Raw genomic sequence first — 15,834 nt, 5'->3', positions numbered from 1 at the left:
GACTCAGTTTGGTTGGCTGTTTCCTCTTTGCCCTCATCTCTTCACTTTAAATCTTAAAGCCACCAAAATTCCCATGCTTTCCTCAGCTGTTTTTCGTTGCATAGTCTGGCCACCAAAAGCAATGGGAAATAAACTGCCACTTCCAATGGCCTTGGGGCAACCTGTGTGGTTTCCGGCTGCTACAGGCTCCCTGAAGTGATTTCCAGTATGTGGCTGGGGACAAAGCAGGGGAAAATGAAGTTTGCTGTGCTGTGTATTTGTCCAGTGTTGTAGGACATGTCACTCCTGAGTGAAGTACAGCTGGAGCAGTTACTGTTGGGCTGATATACAGTCAGTTCACTCATAAATGGAGTTTGAGGAACAAGACATTCTCGTGCTCAGACTGAAATTAGAGAAAAGTTTTGGCCTGAAGAGAGGGCAAGGGATGGGATTCTTCAAATGTCAGCATATATCAGTTAGACTTTTCACAATGACACACTTTGCTTAAAAATGGCAATGTACAAAATGAAAGCTTTAGAAAAACCACATGACATTTTTCTCTCAGAACTGATCTATGTCACAAATGTTTTTATTACATTTAAGTTACCTTATTTTTTCTTTTTTTCAGGTCAGAAAAACATTTTGTGTGGACTCAAAAAGAAATAGGAACTTGTTTTCATTCACTAAAATTTACAGAACAACAGCTATGTTTCTTTCTTTCATTTTTAACCAAATCAACCCCTTCTTCCTGTTTTTTGAGGATGTCATGGACTGATGAGGGATGATAGGAGAGATCCTTGATACTGCATTGTGATAGAAATATTTAATTACTGTATCCATGCTTGAAAGCATCTTCCCACCGCAGCTCAGCTATCACCTGAATTAAGATATGGATGTTTATTGTCAATGTGCTGGGAGAACACATTCCCACAGTCAATGAAATGCTCATGATGAAAGGGACACAGATACACAGCAACATCTGACATGCCACAGAAACTTCCAGGCTGGTGGGAAGCAGGAGGGTTTTCAACTGGAAGCAATGTGGCGCTGGCACTAGCACACCAGCCCTGAACTGAGAGGTGATGCTGCATCACAAGACATGGCTTGACCAGTTTTTTTTGGTTCTCTGTAAAGTTAGGATTATCTTCTTGGATATTAAGACTGGAAATTTTCCAGCAGCACTGGGTACTTTTGAGTTGTTGCACCTTCTTAGACGCAGTTCTCCAAGCACACAAAAGCACCTTTACTGCTTTTTCCCATCTGCCCTTCACACTCTTGATGAGGCCCCCATAAGCTTGCACAAAGCCGGTTATAATTCTCTGCTGCCTATCAAAGCCTTCACAAGAGTTAGGCAGTTGGTATGTAAAGCCGGCTGCCTACCATGCTGACTAATGTTGTCTGATTGTTCCCTTGTACTCCCCCGTTAGTCCATCTGTACCCATCTGCTGCCTTTGGTCTTTTAATTAAAGTGTAACCACTTTGGGGTAGGAGCCACCTTTCTGGTTAGTGTTCACACAGCTCCCTGTAGAACAGAGTCCCAGGTCCATAACTGGGTGCTAGGGACAGTAATGGTGATGCAAGAGGTGACTGTATGTACATGTGGCAAGAGGGGATGGTGACCCCTCTCACTGCGTAGCATGGGCGAGTCAGCTGGAAGAAAGCCCCAGACTACAACTCTCATCCAGAACACAACCAAGGCAAAAGCAGTCTGCTTCCGTGGCTGGATGGTATTACCACAGTGGTACACTGGGCATCATCCCAAGGATTATCCTGTCCAGAGAGTCAGATTGGCAACCCCAATAAAGGTCAGGTGGCTACTAACAGCCTCATCAGCTACACCAGCATGGAAATGGCAGAAGGCATTCTAACTACGGCCTGGGCTGAATAAAGATCTCCAAATTTTCCAATATCTGATTCGCATTAGAGGACAAGGTCTCTCCAAGAAGCTGTCGCTTCAATGTAAGAACTCCCTCTGGTAGCCAAGGAGTAGGGCCTGGTGGAGAAGAGCCAGAATATTTTTCTGCAGGCTCATGAATCATACAAATACACTCCAAAATTCAAGCAAAAAAAATCAGGAACCACTTCAGCAAGACGCAAAGAGAGCAAACAACTTATATTGACATAATATACGGTGGTTAGGAGGAGACGCCCAGCTAGTGTCCTCTTTGGTCAAAGAGATAGACTACCTCATTATTGCAGGATGCAGTAATCTAATGTAATGATCTGATACGATCAGTCAGCAAAGATACCATTTGATCAGCATGTCCACAAGATTTAGGTAGGAGGCTTTTTCAGAAAGATTGTTCCATTTATCACCTGATAAGGAAAGCTTTATGTGGCACTTACATCTGCCCTTCTCCTTAGGAGTCAGTGTAAGATTAACGTGACCATAATTAGCCACAAAAACCATACAGTTACATCCTGGGCAAGTGTGAGAAGCCAGGCCAAATCCTGACAGTGGATGCAGCATAGGTGCACAAATAAAGCCATCTGGTTGTCTGATTGAATCAGGGTCATCAACAGAGCCATCAGATATGACCTAGATCAGGTATCTAAGGGACACTTACTTGGGAGTGGGGTATCCATAAAATATGTATTCTTTGATGCAAGTCTTCTGTCTAATGAGAAGCAAGGTATTCAGGAAATTACAGTCTCTTAGAGAAATGTCCAGAAAGAACACTTTAGAAATAAGGGGGGAAATGCATTTACAGACTCCCATTCTAATATCAGCCATACGTGCTCAAACCCAGAACGGTTCATCTGCCCTAAGTGAAGCTATATCCTTCTGAAAACTGGTTCTGTGGGAACAGAATCAGTCACTAACTCTGAGTAGTTTTAAACAAACTCCTATGCCATTTCTCCTCAGGGACAATGAGTCATAAATCCCCATGTACACAGGGAAATTAGCAAAACAAGACTGATTGGCAAAAACAAACCAATCTTGTCTCACTGTAAAAGGAGTCGGTGGGATAAAAAACATTTCCTCTCTGAAGTCCCTAGACATGCTGTCAAGGTGCCAAAACTTCACACACAGAGCAGAACCTGACCAAAGGCAATAACTTCCACCCCAGTGAGGCAAGCATACCTGTGCATGCATGTGTAAGTGATCAGAAAGGCTTGCTGAGATGGGCACCAGACAACACAAGGAGGAAACTGTCTTCAACCTTTCTCATCATCTTTCCAAAGGCAGAGCAGGGCCTTCAGTGAAGATGCTTGGATTTGCACAGCTGCAGGTTTCACCTCACAACCCTACATTCTTGTTCCTTTCTTATTTTTAAAAAGCCTTCTTCAGAAATTAAATCAAGAAATACATCTAAATCCTTCCTTCTGCTGGGAAACATAACAGGTACATGATTCATATTGGTTCTTGATGGAGTGGCCAGTACCACGCAGACCCTTACTAAAAGCCAAGAATACCGATCAGATTTTCAGTCCTTTTCTCCCCTCCCCTGTTCTTTCTGCCACTGGGACATTTAAGAAAACGTAGAAATGACAGTGAATATTTCTTTTAATGCACAGAAAGACTCGAGACCATGCCTGAATGCTGCATCATTATCAAAAACTACAGCCTCTTCAGCATCTCTGTGGTGTTCCTCAGCCCTCCAAAGCTGCAGGCTGCAGACTGCAGGAGGTGACAAATGCATCCGTAAGGGCTTTTGTTTGCAGCCATCCACAATAGCCTTCAGGCGCCAACTGCCTGCTCATACAAAAGGTACGTGGTAGAAGCTTGCAGAAATTATGTTCTCACTGGACCAGGCTTGAAGTTTTTGCTGATCAGCTTGTCCATAACCCAGTTTTTCTTTGCTATCAAATAAATGGTCTCTTGTGAGACACTCTTCAGGTTCATCTTGTTCATCTAATCACAGAAATGTAGGCTGGCAGAGAACCACAAGAGATCACTCAGTGCATCCACCAGCTCTGAGGCGGGACAAGACAGATTTAGACCCTGCGCTGTTGCATATTTGTCTATGCGTCCTACAGCAAATGAGCCTCACCATGTCTCACCATGCTAACAATTAGACAGCTCCCTACATATCTAACCAAAATAGTTCTGCTTGAAAATTTAGCAAGATTTCTTCTTTTTGCTTACTATGGACATGAAAAGCAACTGACCATAATGTCCTTTTCTCCACAATGATTTAGATATCTAAAGACTTATCTTGTTTCCCTTCCTAATTTTTTAGATAAAACAAAGTTTATTTTTCCATTTTTCTTTTCTAAATCCTTCTTTCCTTTCTGTAGCTCCTTCCCACTTCCCAAGGGAACCTTTCCCAAGCACGGATGGCATGACGCTGCTCTGTCCCAAGCAGGGGACAGCATCACACAAGTTTGCTAAATCAACTTATGTGGACTACAGTCGGGGCTGAACACATCTCTGGAAAGCCCATGTGGCAGAGAATAGTGGGACCATTTTTCACCCTATTTCAGCATCAGGGAGTACTAGAAGTTTGTAGTCACTGACGCAGCTGACAGCATGTCACAGCAAATGGCCCCGTTCCCAGGGAGCACTAATGTGTGCAATGGTGTAGGAGAAGAGGCTAAGAGCAGCCTGTCCATGAATTTGTAGTTATGGCCATACCGATGGCTAGAGGAAGCAGAACAGGTACTGCTAATTGATTTTCAAGAGTTCAAAAGTCAAACACTGATAATTATAGGAGCAGCAGCAGGCAAACATTTTATCTGCTGTGGGAGGTGATGGTCAATAGGGCAGAGGATTAGCACATGCAGCAGGGAAAGTGACCGTTTCAGGGTACGTTTCCCATCTGCCCCGCTGGAAGATGGCTTACAGTGGCACCCTGGCCAAAACCATAACCTGGGGCTTTGTTTGTCCAGCCAGGAGCAGGAGTTACTGGAGCAGGCATGGTAAGAGATGCCCCAGGGAGCCTCCAATCAAAGAGCTCTGTGGGGCGGCAGGAGAGGTTGCTGTCATGAGCTACACGAAAAGGTGCTCTGAATCCCCAGTGACACCTAAGGGAAGAGGCAGAGAAGCATTAGCAAAAGGGAGAGGCCGAGAACCACCTAGTGACAGAAGTGATGCAAAACTCACTAGAAATTAAAGACGTTAGAGAGAAAGAATCCCAAAGACGGCCTCAAAGATAGTACCATTTGTGTCCTCCCCAGGTTTGCTGGAGGAAAGTGAGACAGCAGGCAGGAGGAGCTGGGAACTCATGGGACAGGACTGCTGTGCCCTGCCTCAGCAAGAAAGGCAGAGGTGAACAAGAGCTGGAGAGCAGCACTTGCCAGCTCTCACGAAGAGATCATGAACTCAGAAACAAATCCTCATCATACGTGGGATTATAGGAGAGAAGAGGAGAATGGGCTTTAAACTAGGTTCGAAGGGGGAAGGGGATATTGCCCAGCTCACTAGGGATGAGCCTAGGCTTGGCATGCCAAGGCCAGGGGTGAGATTGACAGCCCAGCTCAAGTGTGTTTACACCAATGCATGTAGCATGGGCAATAAACAGGAGGAGCTGAAAGCCATTATACAGCAGGACGGCTACGACTTGGTCGCCATCACAGAAACATGCTGGGACAACTCGCATGACTGGCATGCTGTCATAGATGGCTACAGACTCTTTAGGAAAGACAGGCCAACAAGGAGAGGTGGGGGAGTTGCTCTATATGTGAGGGAGCAACTAGAATGCATTGAGCTTGGCCTGCAGGCAAATGAGGAACAAGTTGAAAGCTTGTGGGTTAGAATTAAGGGACAGGCTCATAAGGGTGACATTACGGTGGGTGTGTACTACAGGCCACCTGACCAGGAGGAGGAGGTTGATGAGGCCTTCTACAGGCAGCTGCAAGCAGCCTCACAGTCACAGGCCCTGTTTCTCATGGGGGACTTCAAGCACCCTGACATCAGCTGGGAAGACCATACAGCTAGGCAAGCGCAATCCAGGAGGTTCCTACAGAGCATCAATGATAACTTTCTGATGCAAGTGGTGGAGGAACCAACAAGGAAAGGCGCTCTCCTGGACCTTGTATTAACAAACAAGGAGGGACTGGTTGAGGATGTGAAGGTCGGAGGTAGACTCGGCTGCAGTGACCATGAAATGGTCAAGTTCAGGATCCTGCATGGAGGAAGCAGGGCGATAAGCAGGATCAAAACCTTGGACCTCAGGAGGGCTGACTTTGCCCTCTTCAAGGAGCTACTGGGAGGAATCCCATGGGCCAGGGCTCTCAAAGGCAGGGGGGTCCATGAGTGCTGGTTGCTGTTTAAACGACACTTGCTCCATGCACAGGAGCAATGCATCCCCCTGAGAAAGAAATCGAGCAAAGGAGGCAGGAGACCTGCATGGTTGAACAAGGAGCTTCTAGCGGAGATCAGGCAGAAGAGAAAGGTCCATGGAATGTGGAAAGAGGGGCAGGACACTTGGGAAGAGTACAGGAATGTTGTCAGAGCGTGCAGGGATGAGACGAGGAAGGCCAAAGCCCACCTGGAATTGAAGCTGGCAAGGGATGTTAAAAACAACAAGAAGGGCTTCTTCAACTACATCAGCAGCAAAAGGAAGGCTAGGGACAATGTGGGGCCACTGCTGAATGAGACGGGTGTCCTGGTGACGGAGGATGCAGAGAAGGCAGAGCTACTGAATGCCTTCTTTGCTTCAGTCTTCAGTGCCAAGGCAGGCCCTCAGGAATCCCAGGCCTCGGAGGTAAAAGAGGAAGCCTACAAAGAGGACGACTTTCCCTTGGTCGAGGAGGACTGTGTGAGGGATCGCTTAAGTGATCTGGACGTCCACAAATCCATGGGCCCCAATGGAATGCACCCACGAGTGCTGAGGGAGCTGGCGGATGTCATTGCTGAGCTACTCTCCATCATCTTTGAGAGGTCCTGGAGGACAGGAGAGGTGCCCGAGGACTGGAGAAAGGCCAATGTCACTCCAGTCTTCAAAAAGGGCAAGAAGGAGGACCCAGGAAACTACAGGCCGGTCAGCCTCACCTCCATCCCGGGAAAGGTGATGGAGCAGCTTATCCTGGAGGCCATCATCAAGCAAGTGGAAGAAAAGAAGGTTATCAGGAGTAGTCAGCATGGATTCACCAAGGGGAAATCATGCCTGACCAATCCAATAGCTTTCTACGATGACATGACTGGCTGGGTAGATGAAGGGAGAGACGTGGATGTTGTCTACCTCGACTTCAGCAAGGCTTTCAACACAGTCTCCCATGATATCTTCCTAGGGAAGCTTAGGAAGTGTGGGCTGGATGAGTGGTCGGTGAAGTGGAGAGAGAACTGGCTGAATGGCAGAACTCAGAGGGTTGTCATCAGGGGCGCTGAGTCTAGTTGGAGGCTGGTAACTAGTGGTGTCCCTCAGGGGTCAGTACTGGGCCCAGTCTTGTTTAACTTCTTCATCAACGACCTGGATGAAGAGTTAGAATGTACCCTCAGCAAGTTTGCCGATGACACCAAACTGGGAGGTGTGGTAGACACACCGGAAGGCTGTGCTGCCATTCAGCGTGACCTGGATAGGCTGGAAAGTTGGGCAGAGAGGAACCTGATGAGGTTCAACAAGGGCAAGTGCAGGGTCCTGCACCTGGGGAGGAACAACCCCATGCATCAGTACAGGCTTGGGGCGGACCTGCTGGCGAGCAGCTCTGTGGAGAGGGACCTGGGTGTCCTGGTGGATGACAGGTTAACCATGAGCCAGCAGTGTGCCCTGGCTGCCAAGAAAGCCAATGGAATCCTGGGGTGCATCAAGAAGAGTGTAGCCAGCAGGACGAGGGAGGTTCTCCTTCCCCTCTACACTGCCCTGGTGAGGCCTCATCTGGAGTACTCTGTCCAGTTCTGGGCTCCCCAGTTCAAGAAAGATGAAGAGCTACTGGAGAGAGTCCAGCGGAGGGCTACGAGGATGATGAGGGGACTGGAACATCTCCCCTACGAGGAGAGGCTGAGGGAGCTGGGCTTGTTCAGCCTGAAGAAGAGAAGGCTTCGAGGGGACCTAATAAATGCCTACAAATATCTGAAGGGTGGGTGTCAGGAGGATGGGGCCAAGCTCTTTTCAGTGGTGCCCAGTGACAGGACAAGGGGCAATGGGCACAAACTGAGGCACAGGAAGTTCCGTCTGAACATGAGGAAGAACTTCTTCCCTCTGAGGGTGACAGAGCACTGGAACAGGCTGCCCAGGGAGGTTGTGGAGTCTCCTTCTCTGGAGATATTCAAGACCCGCCTGGACAAGGTCCTGTGCAGCCTGCTGTAGGTGACCCTGCTTCGGCAGGAGGGTTGGACTAGATGACCCACAGAGGTCCCTTCCAACCCATACCATTCTGTGATTCTGTGGTAATCAGTAAAGTGAAAAAAAAGCCTGAGCGAAAACTCTGAAAACCATACAAAACATTACAACCCACAGACACAAAACTTAATGTAGTACCAATCCTCTGGCTCACGTTGCGAGACCTCTGGCCCCAGCTCATCACTGCATTGAGGTAGGGCCCTTCATGGCACATAAGGGTGGACCTCCTTCACCACCTCCATCTGCATACCTTCCCCTCTATTATAAATACAACAGAGGCATCTACATACCCAAAACACACCTAAACTGTCTGGCCAGTGAAGCAAAGAGCTCTACTAACTAGCTAACTAACAGTTAGTGAGGGAAGGCATGCAGCCTTCTGCCCCTAAGGGACAGAGAACAGAGAAGTGAATGAAAGACACCTTTGCTTATCATAAGAGGAATTGTGATTCATGGCTACAAGTGCAGCCGAGCTCAGATTACCGCCTCTTTCCAGAAAGTTGTGGCTCTAGATGATTGTCAGCCCTACAAGGCTTCACTCTGTCTGAAGGATGCAGGAGGAGATTCATCATCATCAGAGTCCGGGGACATCTGTAGCTCTTCTGGAAAATTAATTCCTGTTCTGAAATAGCTGGTGAGGTTTTGAAGATATTTCTTCCCAAACCAGGACGAAAATTCAAAACCTCAAAAAATTTCACACACCTGAAATCCTGAAACAGTTCAGTCACTGTCTGCATCTGTGCTGCTCAGAAAATGGAAGACTTCACAACTGTTTTAAAACACTTCTTTCTACATATATACCCTATGAGACATATTCCTCACAATCTATTTGCCATCTTTCAAGAATCAACAGCACCAAGCTGTACAGAGCAGCAAACTCTGTCACTAAATCCAGAGGAGACTAATAAAAATGATCAGAAGACTAGAAAACATTACCAACCAGGAGAGACTGAACAAATTCTTGTTTAAGCTACAGCAGAGATGACTGGGAGACAACATGATAGAAGCCTTCAAACATACATAGGGAAGATAAAAACAGGAAGAGAATAAGCAATTCTTTATGTCCACTAGGGAGATGTCAAGTAGTAATGGCTTAAACTGCAGTCAGGGAAATCTAGGTTAGACACAGGAAAAATTTTCAAGGGTAAAAAAAAAAGAAGCCATGGAAGAGAATGCCTCAGGATCTCATGGAGTTTCTAGCATCAACGGACTCTCAGAACAGGTGAGACGAACACCAGTCACGAATAATTTCAGTCTAGTCGATCCGTCCCTTGGGCACAGGGAGGGACTAAATGACCTCTTGATGTTCCTTCCAGGGACAGCATCTGATTATGGATAAAAGTGTGCAGCAATGTAATTAAGGACTGAGCTATAGTGAACGCACACAAGTGCACTGAATCCATGTTTCCCATGCAGCCTTTCATCTCTCGTCTCCTACCGCCTGAGTGTTTGACTTGGAAACCCTCCTGCGCTTTGCGCAGTTTCTTCTATATATCGCCTAGAAGTTGTCAGGACAAAACACCTTGCTAATTTAGCAAAAATTAGTGAGAGTTTGGATGATTTTACACTGCAAAGCAATGGACTTGCAAAGGTATTAGGATTGTGTGCTAATAATATATGAATTATTTATGACTTGTGTTGTGGCATTGCCTGGGAGCTGCTGTTAAGAGCCAGCACTCTGCTTTGCCTGACTCTTTGCAAACACAGAACAAAATTATGATCTTTGCCACAAAGACCTCTGTTTCACCCTTGTATTTTAATGTTTGCATTTCCACTGTACGGAGAAAATTGAGAAAAAGAGTACAAGGTTCCAGGTATGAAAGGTGTGTGTCTGTGATCAGAGCATGTCGGAGATGACTTCTGCATTTTCCAGGAAGAACCTGACAGTGCAAAATTCAGACAGCTCAGAGTTTTATTATAATAATCTGATCTTCCCACTGAGTGAGACACCCACTTTAAGGTAAAACATTTGTGTTCAGGAAGCCCTATGGGCTTTTCATACCCCTAATACCATAGTTCACCATAGTCTCATTTCGGTCCAGTCCCAGCTCCTATAAAATGAAGAACCGTTCTGGTTTAACGGATGCCAAGTAGTCCCCAAAGACAGCAAGGCTCAGGCAGGTTCCAGGTCTAACCCCAACTCTCCCTTCCATTAATTGTATGGTTCATCTGAGAGACCACAGATATGTTCTCAGAGACTGAACAACCTCTTTTACCACTCATGGAATCCCCCAAGCTGTCGATGAGGGTGTAAAAGGGTAATGCGTGTGACAAGGAGGATAAAAACAGGACTGTATATAGCTGTGCCTCCCCAGACCCTACAAAGCATTCCAGGAATAGATTCCCCACAGTTGGCCCTGCTAATAATCCCTAGCAGGAGTCATGCTGCTACTGCCTCGTTTTCCTGCTCTGACAATTGAGTTTTCCTCTATGAGAACAAATTTGGTACCAGCTAGGAACAAATCCTCCTGGACTTTGCCTGCTGGACTTTGGGGAAGCTGTGTGATGAGCAGAGTTTGACATAGGCTAAGCCTTGCCTGCCCACTCTCTGAGCAGCCAGCCTGTTGCCAAACACATCGCAGGGTTGTCCACGCATGCTGATGCCATGCCATACATTTTCTCATGCTCCTGTCCCACTGAGACTTCTGTTGACTCTCCCAGACCACACACTCTCATCTGGTCTGCACAGCACTGAGACAATGAGGTAGAAGGCTCTTGCTGGAAACCAGGCATAAGCTGAGGCCTTTCACCATCCTCCCAGACTCCTGCAACTACTGAGAGAACTTAGTGCCTGCCAGGCACTAATTCAATGGCTCTTCTGTCTCCTTCAAAAGTTGCTCCTCCAGCCCTCTTCTGAATGCATTTCTCCTGACAGCCCCCTATTTCATTCTCATTTCCCCATGAATTTCTTCCTGGCTTTGGCCATATAGGCCACTTGCAAGTCCATGCAGGGAACAAGCAGCCAAGGAGAAAAGGCTTTCTCCACCTCATGGGCCAAAGGGGCATTTTTCTAAGCCATATACATGATCATCTCCAGACCAAGCTCTACTTCATATCTGTTGAGTGCTCTGCTGAACTCTCCTTGCTTTTGCTCTGACTTCTCACCCCCATCACTTTTTTATATCTTATTTTCTTAGCCCTCAAACTACCCCCTCTGCTTCAATTCAGACCCTTCGGGAGTGCTTGTTCTGAGCCTGGACCACTGACATTTATGTGGGAGGTGAAATGAACCAAAGCTTTACACTAACACAGAAATCCACACAATTTCTAAAACAGCGCTTTGGGTTACATGAAAATTATTCAGAAGTATGCAAATTCAGATCTTTGAACAACCTGATATGATCTCACGTACGCATCCTACTTAATGCACCATCCCATTGCAAATGACAGTGGCCAGATATATCAAACACCGTTAACACTGGCATATATTACTAAGTGTGGCTGTAGCTCAATCACAGTCATTTAACATACAGAACTTCACTGCCTCCAAGCCATGCAGAGAAATATTTTCTATCTCTGACATTGAAACCCACAGCACAGTGGAGGTCTCTTCTCTGAAAGGCAGGAAAACTTGTGTTCAGAGGTTGCAGGAGGGAAGCTGATGAATTTTTTATACACGCTAATGGAAGAATGTAATGGCATCCTGCATGGAGAAGACAAGCAGCCCAGGTATTGGAGATACTAGTGGGTCCAGGATGCAAGGAGGAGATTGCCAGCCCTTGATAAGAAGTACAGAAAGGCCGGGGTGATTATTTGCCAGGAGCCTTCCTCCATCCTCCTTCTCCCTGACACATTTTGAGAATTACCAAACATGTCCTACCCTCTCCCACTTCCTCTCCTTGGTCAGAAGAATGATCACCAGCTTGGGATGCATCTGGTATCCATCCTCACTGAATGACAGATTCCTGCCTTCAAAGGTGACATTGATCAGGTACCTGCAGGAGAGAGAAAAGAGTGAGGAGAATGTTAGTGCTTGGGAACCAAACCCAAAATGAGATCCTGCCCCCTGCCAGGGCCCTTGCCGAACCCAAAATGAGGTCCTACCATACGCCATGATGGTAGGACCACAGTGCAAACAGTGTCATGAAGCTGGAGACAGCAAATTAAAATCTAAGTGGGAGGATGTGGGAGAAGCAGGACAATTACTCCAGGAATTGAGACAAGCCAGCAAGGCAAGGCAATTGCCCCTGTTCTGTGACTGGGATAGGGAAGCAAAGTCCCACATTGGCTCTCAGTGAATTCCTGAAGGCATGCCTAAGAGTCACACACACACATGTGTGCCCACAGTCCTTGATTTCCCCTTACTACACAGGGCAGAATGATCCATAGCAGTTAGCCATGTAAACACTCCACAGCCTACATTTTGCTCACTCTCCAGAGGGAATTTCACATGTCATTTGAGGGCAGCAGTGGCCTACAGGTGAAGCAATGGAGGCAGCCTCCCCCCAGCCCAAATATCAAGGCAATGATAAGCGAAGCTGCAGAGAGCAGAGGAAGGAGCTTTACACCTGTGAGAAGATCCATCCCTAGCAGAGCCAGCAGGCCTTGCGAGGCCCAAAGCAATCCTCTGAAGCAGTTTAACAATAGGGACGGTGGATGTTGAGATAGTCCAGTGAAAGTCCTTTTCCCTAGGGACAGAGTCATGCCTTATACCCAGCAAGATCAAACTAAAGGGTGATCAGCCCTGCAAATCCCCGCAGCCAACATTAATCATTCTCTTTGTCTGGAAAAGCCCTGTCACTTCTGCACAAGGCACTCTCCTTTGGGGCATCTCATGTCAGCTGTACAAATGGACTATTAAACAGTCTGGGCTTCAATCTTATTTATCCTAAGGCTTCTTCACTCAGCTCTGGCAGTGGGGAAGACCTTTAAGTGGACCGAGATCACAGCTACACTCATTTCAAGACTTTGCTGCATTGTGAGAGCATGTTAAAGTGGTGTTGCTGTAAATCAGAACCAGGTCTATTGTTTTCTTAACTGTCAGACCATCCAGAATGACACTGTGGGGAAGAGGAGGAGACAAATACACATTTCACAGTTCAGTGGCTTATATGACATCTCTGTGGCACTCTGACAGTTTCCCCTGTTCATATATTTCACTTCAATTCACAATCCTGTTGCATGAAGTAGATTTTACCTTTATACACCTGATCTGGAACCAGTAGCATCATGTCACCGTGAGAGGCAGAGGTGACCAAGCTGCCTGCAGGGTTAGCCCCAGGACTCTGCCCTCCCGTACTGTGCCTGGTTCTCCTATAAATTACACAAGCAACATTTCCATTACAGACATGAGAGGGTTTTCTGCTCTATTACACTATGACACTAGGAACCATTTCCTGATATTCAGCTTCGGTTTGTCCCTTCTGAACTCAACTTGAAGCAATTTCAAGAAAAAAAGAAAAAAAGAAATCTGTTCTTTCAGTGGGTTCACACTTTCCTGCTATCTGCATACACAGAACTCGCTGCTAATTTAATGAAAGCACTGGTAACAGGTAAACTTCTTCAAACAAACAAAAAAGCAGGTCATGATTTTAGCTTCTTCCTTTTTCCAACCTTTTTTGTCCTAACTTCATTAATCAACCAAACTCATCCACTAATTCCCCATTACCAAGTGCAATCAGCAATTATGTTTAATTCTAAAGGAAATTCTATACTGGCTCCACGTTGTGACCTTCAGGGGACATAAACAGCGTAGGAAACACTGCCATAAGGGAGCCCAGCATGAAACATTTGCAACAGGATGATTTTCAAAGGCAGACTATTTGTTATTTTCCAAAAGCTGGACCCGTTCAGCACCCAAACACTGAGACAACCCCAAAACATCAACCACATGGAAAATCTTAGCCATGCAATTGTTTGTAATGGTGTAAAACATCCCATGTCAGGACCATACATGGTCTTTTTCTGGCATTTCTTCCCTGGCCATTTGCATTGCTCTGGTACTGAGGAATGCCAGACAGACCATCACTGCCTATGTGCAGCCTACCAGACCTATGTAAGGCTCTCGTGGTGGGAAACACCTTCCAGTGGACCAAGATTACATTTGCACCTATTTCATGACCTCTCTGCACTGGCCATCAAAGTAAAGACAAAGTAAGGCTCCAAGAATATGAGGATGCCATTAGCCTGATGGGAGTTGCAGCTTTATATGTCAGTAGTTAGAAAGCAGTGCCAATATCTCATTAAACACACAGCTATATTAAACAGTTCTCAGCCCTCTTTCCCATCCCACCTGAGAATGATGCCACTACGGGAATTGCCCTTGCACAGCCCGACAAGAAGAGTTCACAGAAATCAGCCACAGATATGACACAAGAGGGTGTTATTTCTGTTCATTTTCCACTGGAAAGATCAGAACCGCTAATAATAATCAAGAAGGCATCATCAGCCACTCCAATCCTTGGAGCTGCCTTGAGATTTACACTTAAAGAGGTACTAAAATCCCTCGCTTCGCACCTTAATGACTGAAATTAGTCTCCAAATTTGGCACAGTAACCCTTCAGAGGGTTTTCTCTTGAACCCATTAGCAACATGTTTATGAAAGTTTGCAGGAGGAGTACAGAAGAAGCAGCTCCCCCGCTAGCTTTGCCACAACTCCTGCAGCTTGCTGGGTCCCATTACCTACATAGGGATGCAGGGCAAAAGCAGCACACAGGTTGCTGTGGGGCTTACTCAGGTGCACTGGGCAAGACAATGCCTGTGTGACAAAGTATGAGGGCTTGAAGGACTCCATGGCAGACCAAGTCAGCAGCATGCTGCAAGGCAGCCACACTCAGGTGGCTCTGCCCTCCGTCACTACCGCAGCAAGTTCCAACCACTTTGGCAGCAGCGCTGCCCTGATTCACCTGCACAACTACCACCTGCTCTGGCCAGAGGGATTTGTTTCCTCCCTACAGCCTACACACACACTAGTCTCCAAACAGGCAACTAAGGGGCTGGGAGAATCCCTGGCATCTCTGCACTGAGCCACCAGCTGCAATAGGGGCACAACATGAGGGCAGCAGGCTGTGCACACCAGTGAGGTAACCCAAGATGAAACCGTACCTGTAGAAGGCTTAATCCATCATTCCCTGGGTGTTTTCGACTCCAAGATGGAGAGAGAAAGAGGAAGGGGAGAGGGGGGATGACAAACACAGGTAAATTAATTTGATTTGCTAGAAACGCCTTCCAGCAAAGAATTTTGCTTATGTGGGTGTTTCTGTAGCTGCTCAGTGCAAGCACAGAAGGATCAAGCCCTTTTCCATCCCGGTGGAGATGCAGTAGCCGCAACACCCGAACTCAGCCAGGTGGGAGCAAAGGGCATACGACACTATCGAAACAGGCTGACATTGTGAGCCCCATGGTACAGAGGAGTGGGCAGGAACAAAGAAGGAAGGGATGTGTCCTTGGGCACAAAGCAAGTCAGACTCGGGGGACCTAACTCCTGCACTCTGACCATTAGGTACATCACCCAACCTAGATGTGAGGCTGACAGCCCTGCAAGCTAATGGAGAGTGTTTCCAAGGCTAGTTGGTGTAGGAAATAGAGCATTAAAACCACATCAGATGGCCAATTTAGGACCAGCAGAGAGATTATGACATTTTAAATGGTTTCAGTGAGTGATGCGAAAGCCTGGAGAGGTAAATGTGGC

The 15,834-nt window shown here is 46.7% G+C and overlaps 1 protein-coding gene across 4 annotated transcripts in view; it reads right to left on the bottom strand.

Annotated features, from left to right (window-relative positions):
* GRIN2B (glutamate ionotropic receptor NMDA type subunit 2B) overlaps positions 1 to 15,834 on the bottom strand; it is a 211,213-nt gene that overhangs the window by 68,685 nt on the left and 126,694 nt on the right. For all 4 annotated transcript variants that reach the window (XM_075428941.1, XM_075428942.1, XM_075428943.1 and 1 more), the window contains one exon: positions 12,025 to 12,139. In XM_075428941.1, coding sequence (XP_075285056.1) covers positions 12,025 to 12,139 — 115 coding nt within the window. The remainder of the gene's footprint in view (positions 1 to 12,024; positions 12,140 to 15,834) is intronic.

This window comes from Opisthocomus hoazin, chromosome 8 (genome assembly GCF_030867145.1).
Source record: "Opisthocomus hoazin isolate bOpiHoa1 chromosome 8, bOpiHoa1.hap1, whole genome shotgun sequence".
Lineage (NCBI taxonomy): Eukaryota > Metazoa > Chordata > Aves > Opisthocomiformes > Opisthocomidae > Opisthocomus > Opisthocomus hoazin.
Note: the sequence above shows the minus strand (reverse complement) of the source record. Positions and strands in the feature narration are given on the sequence as shown.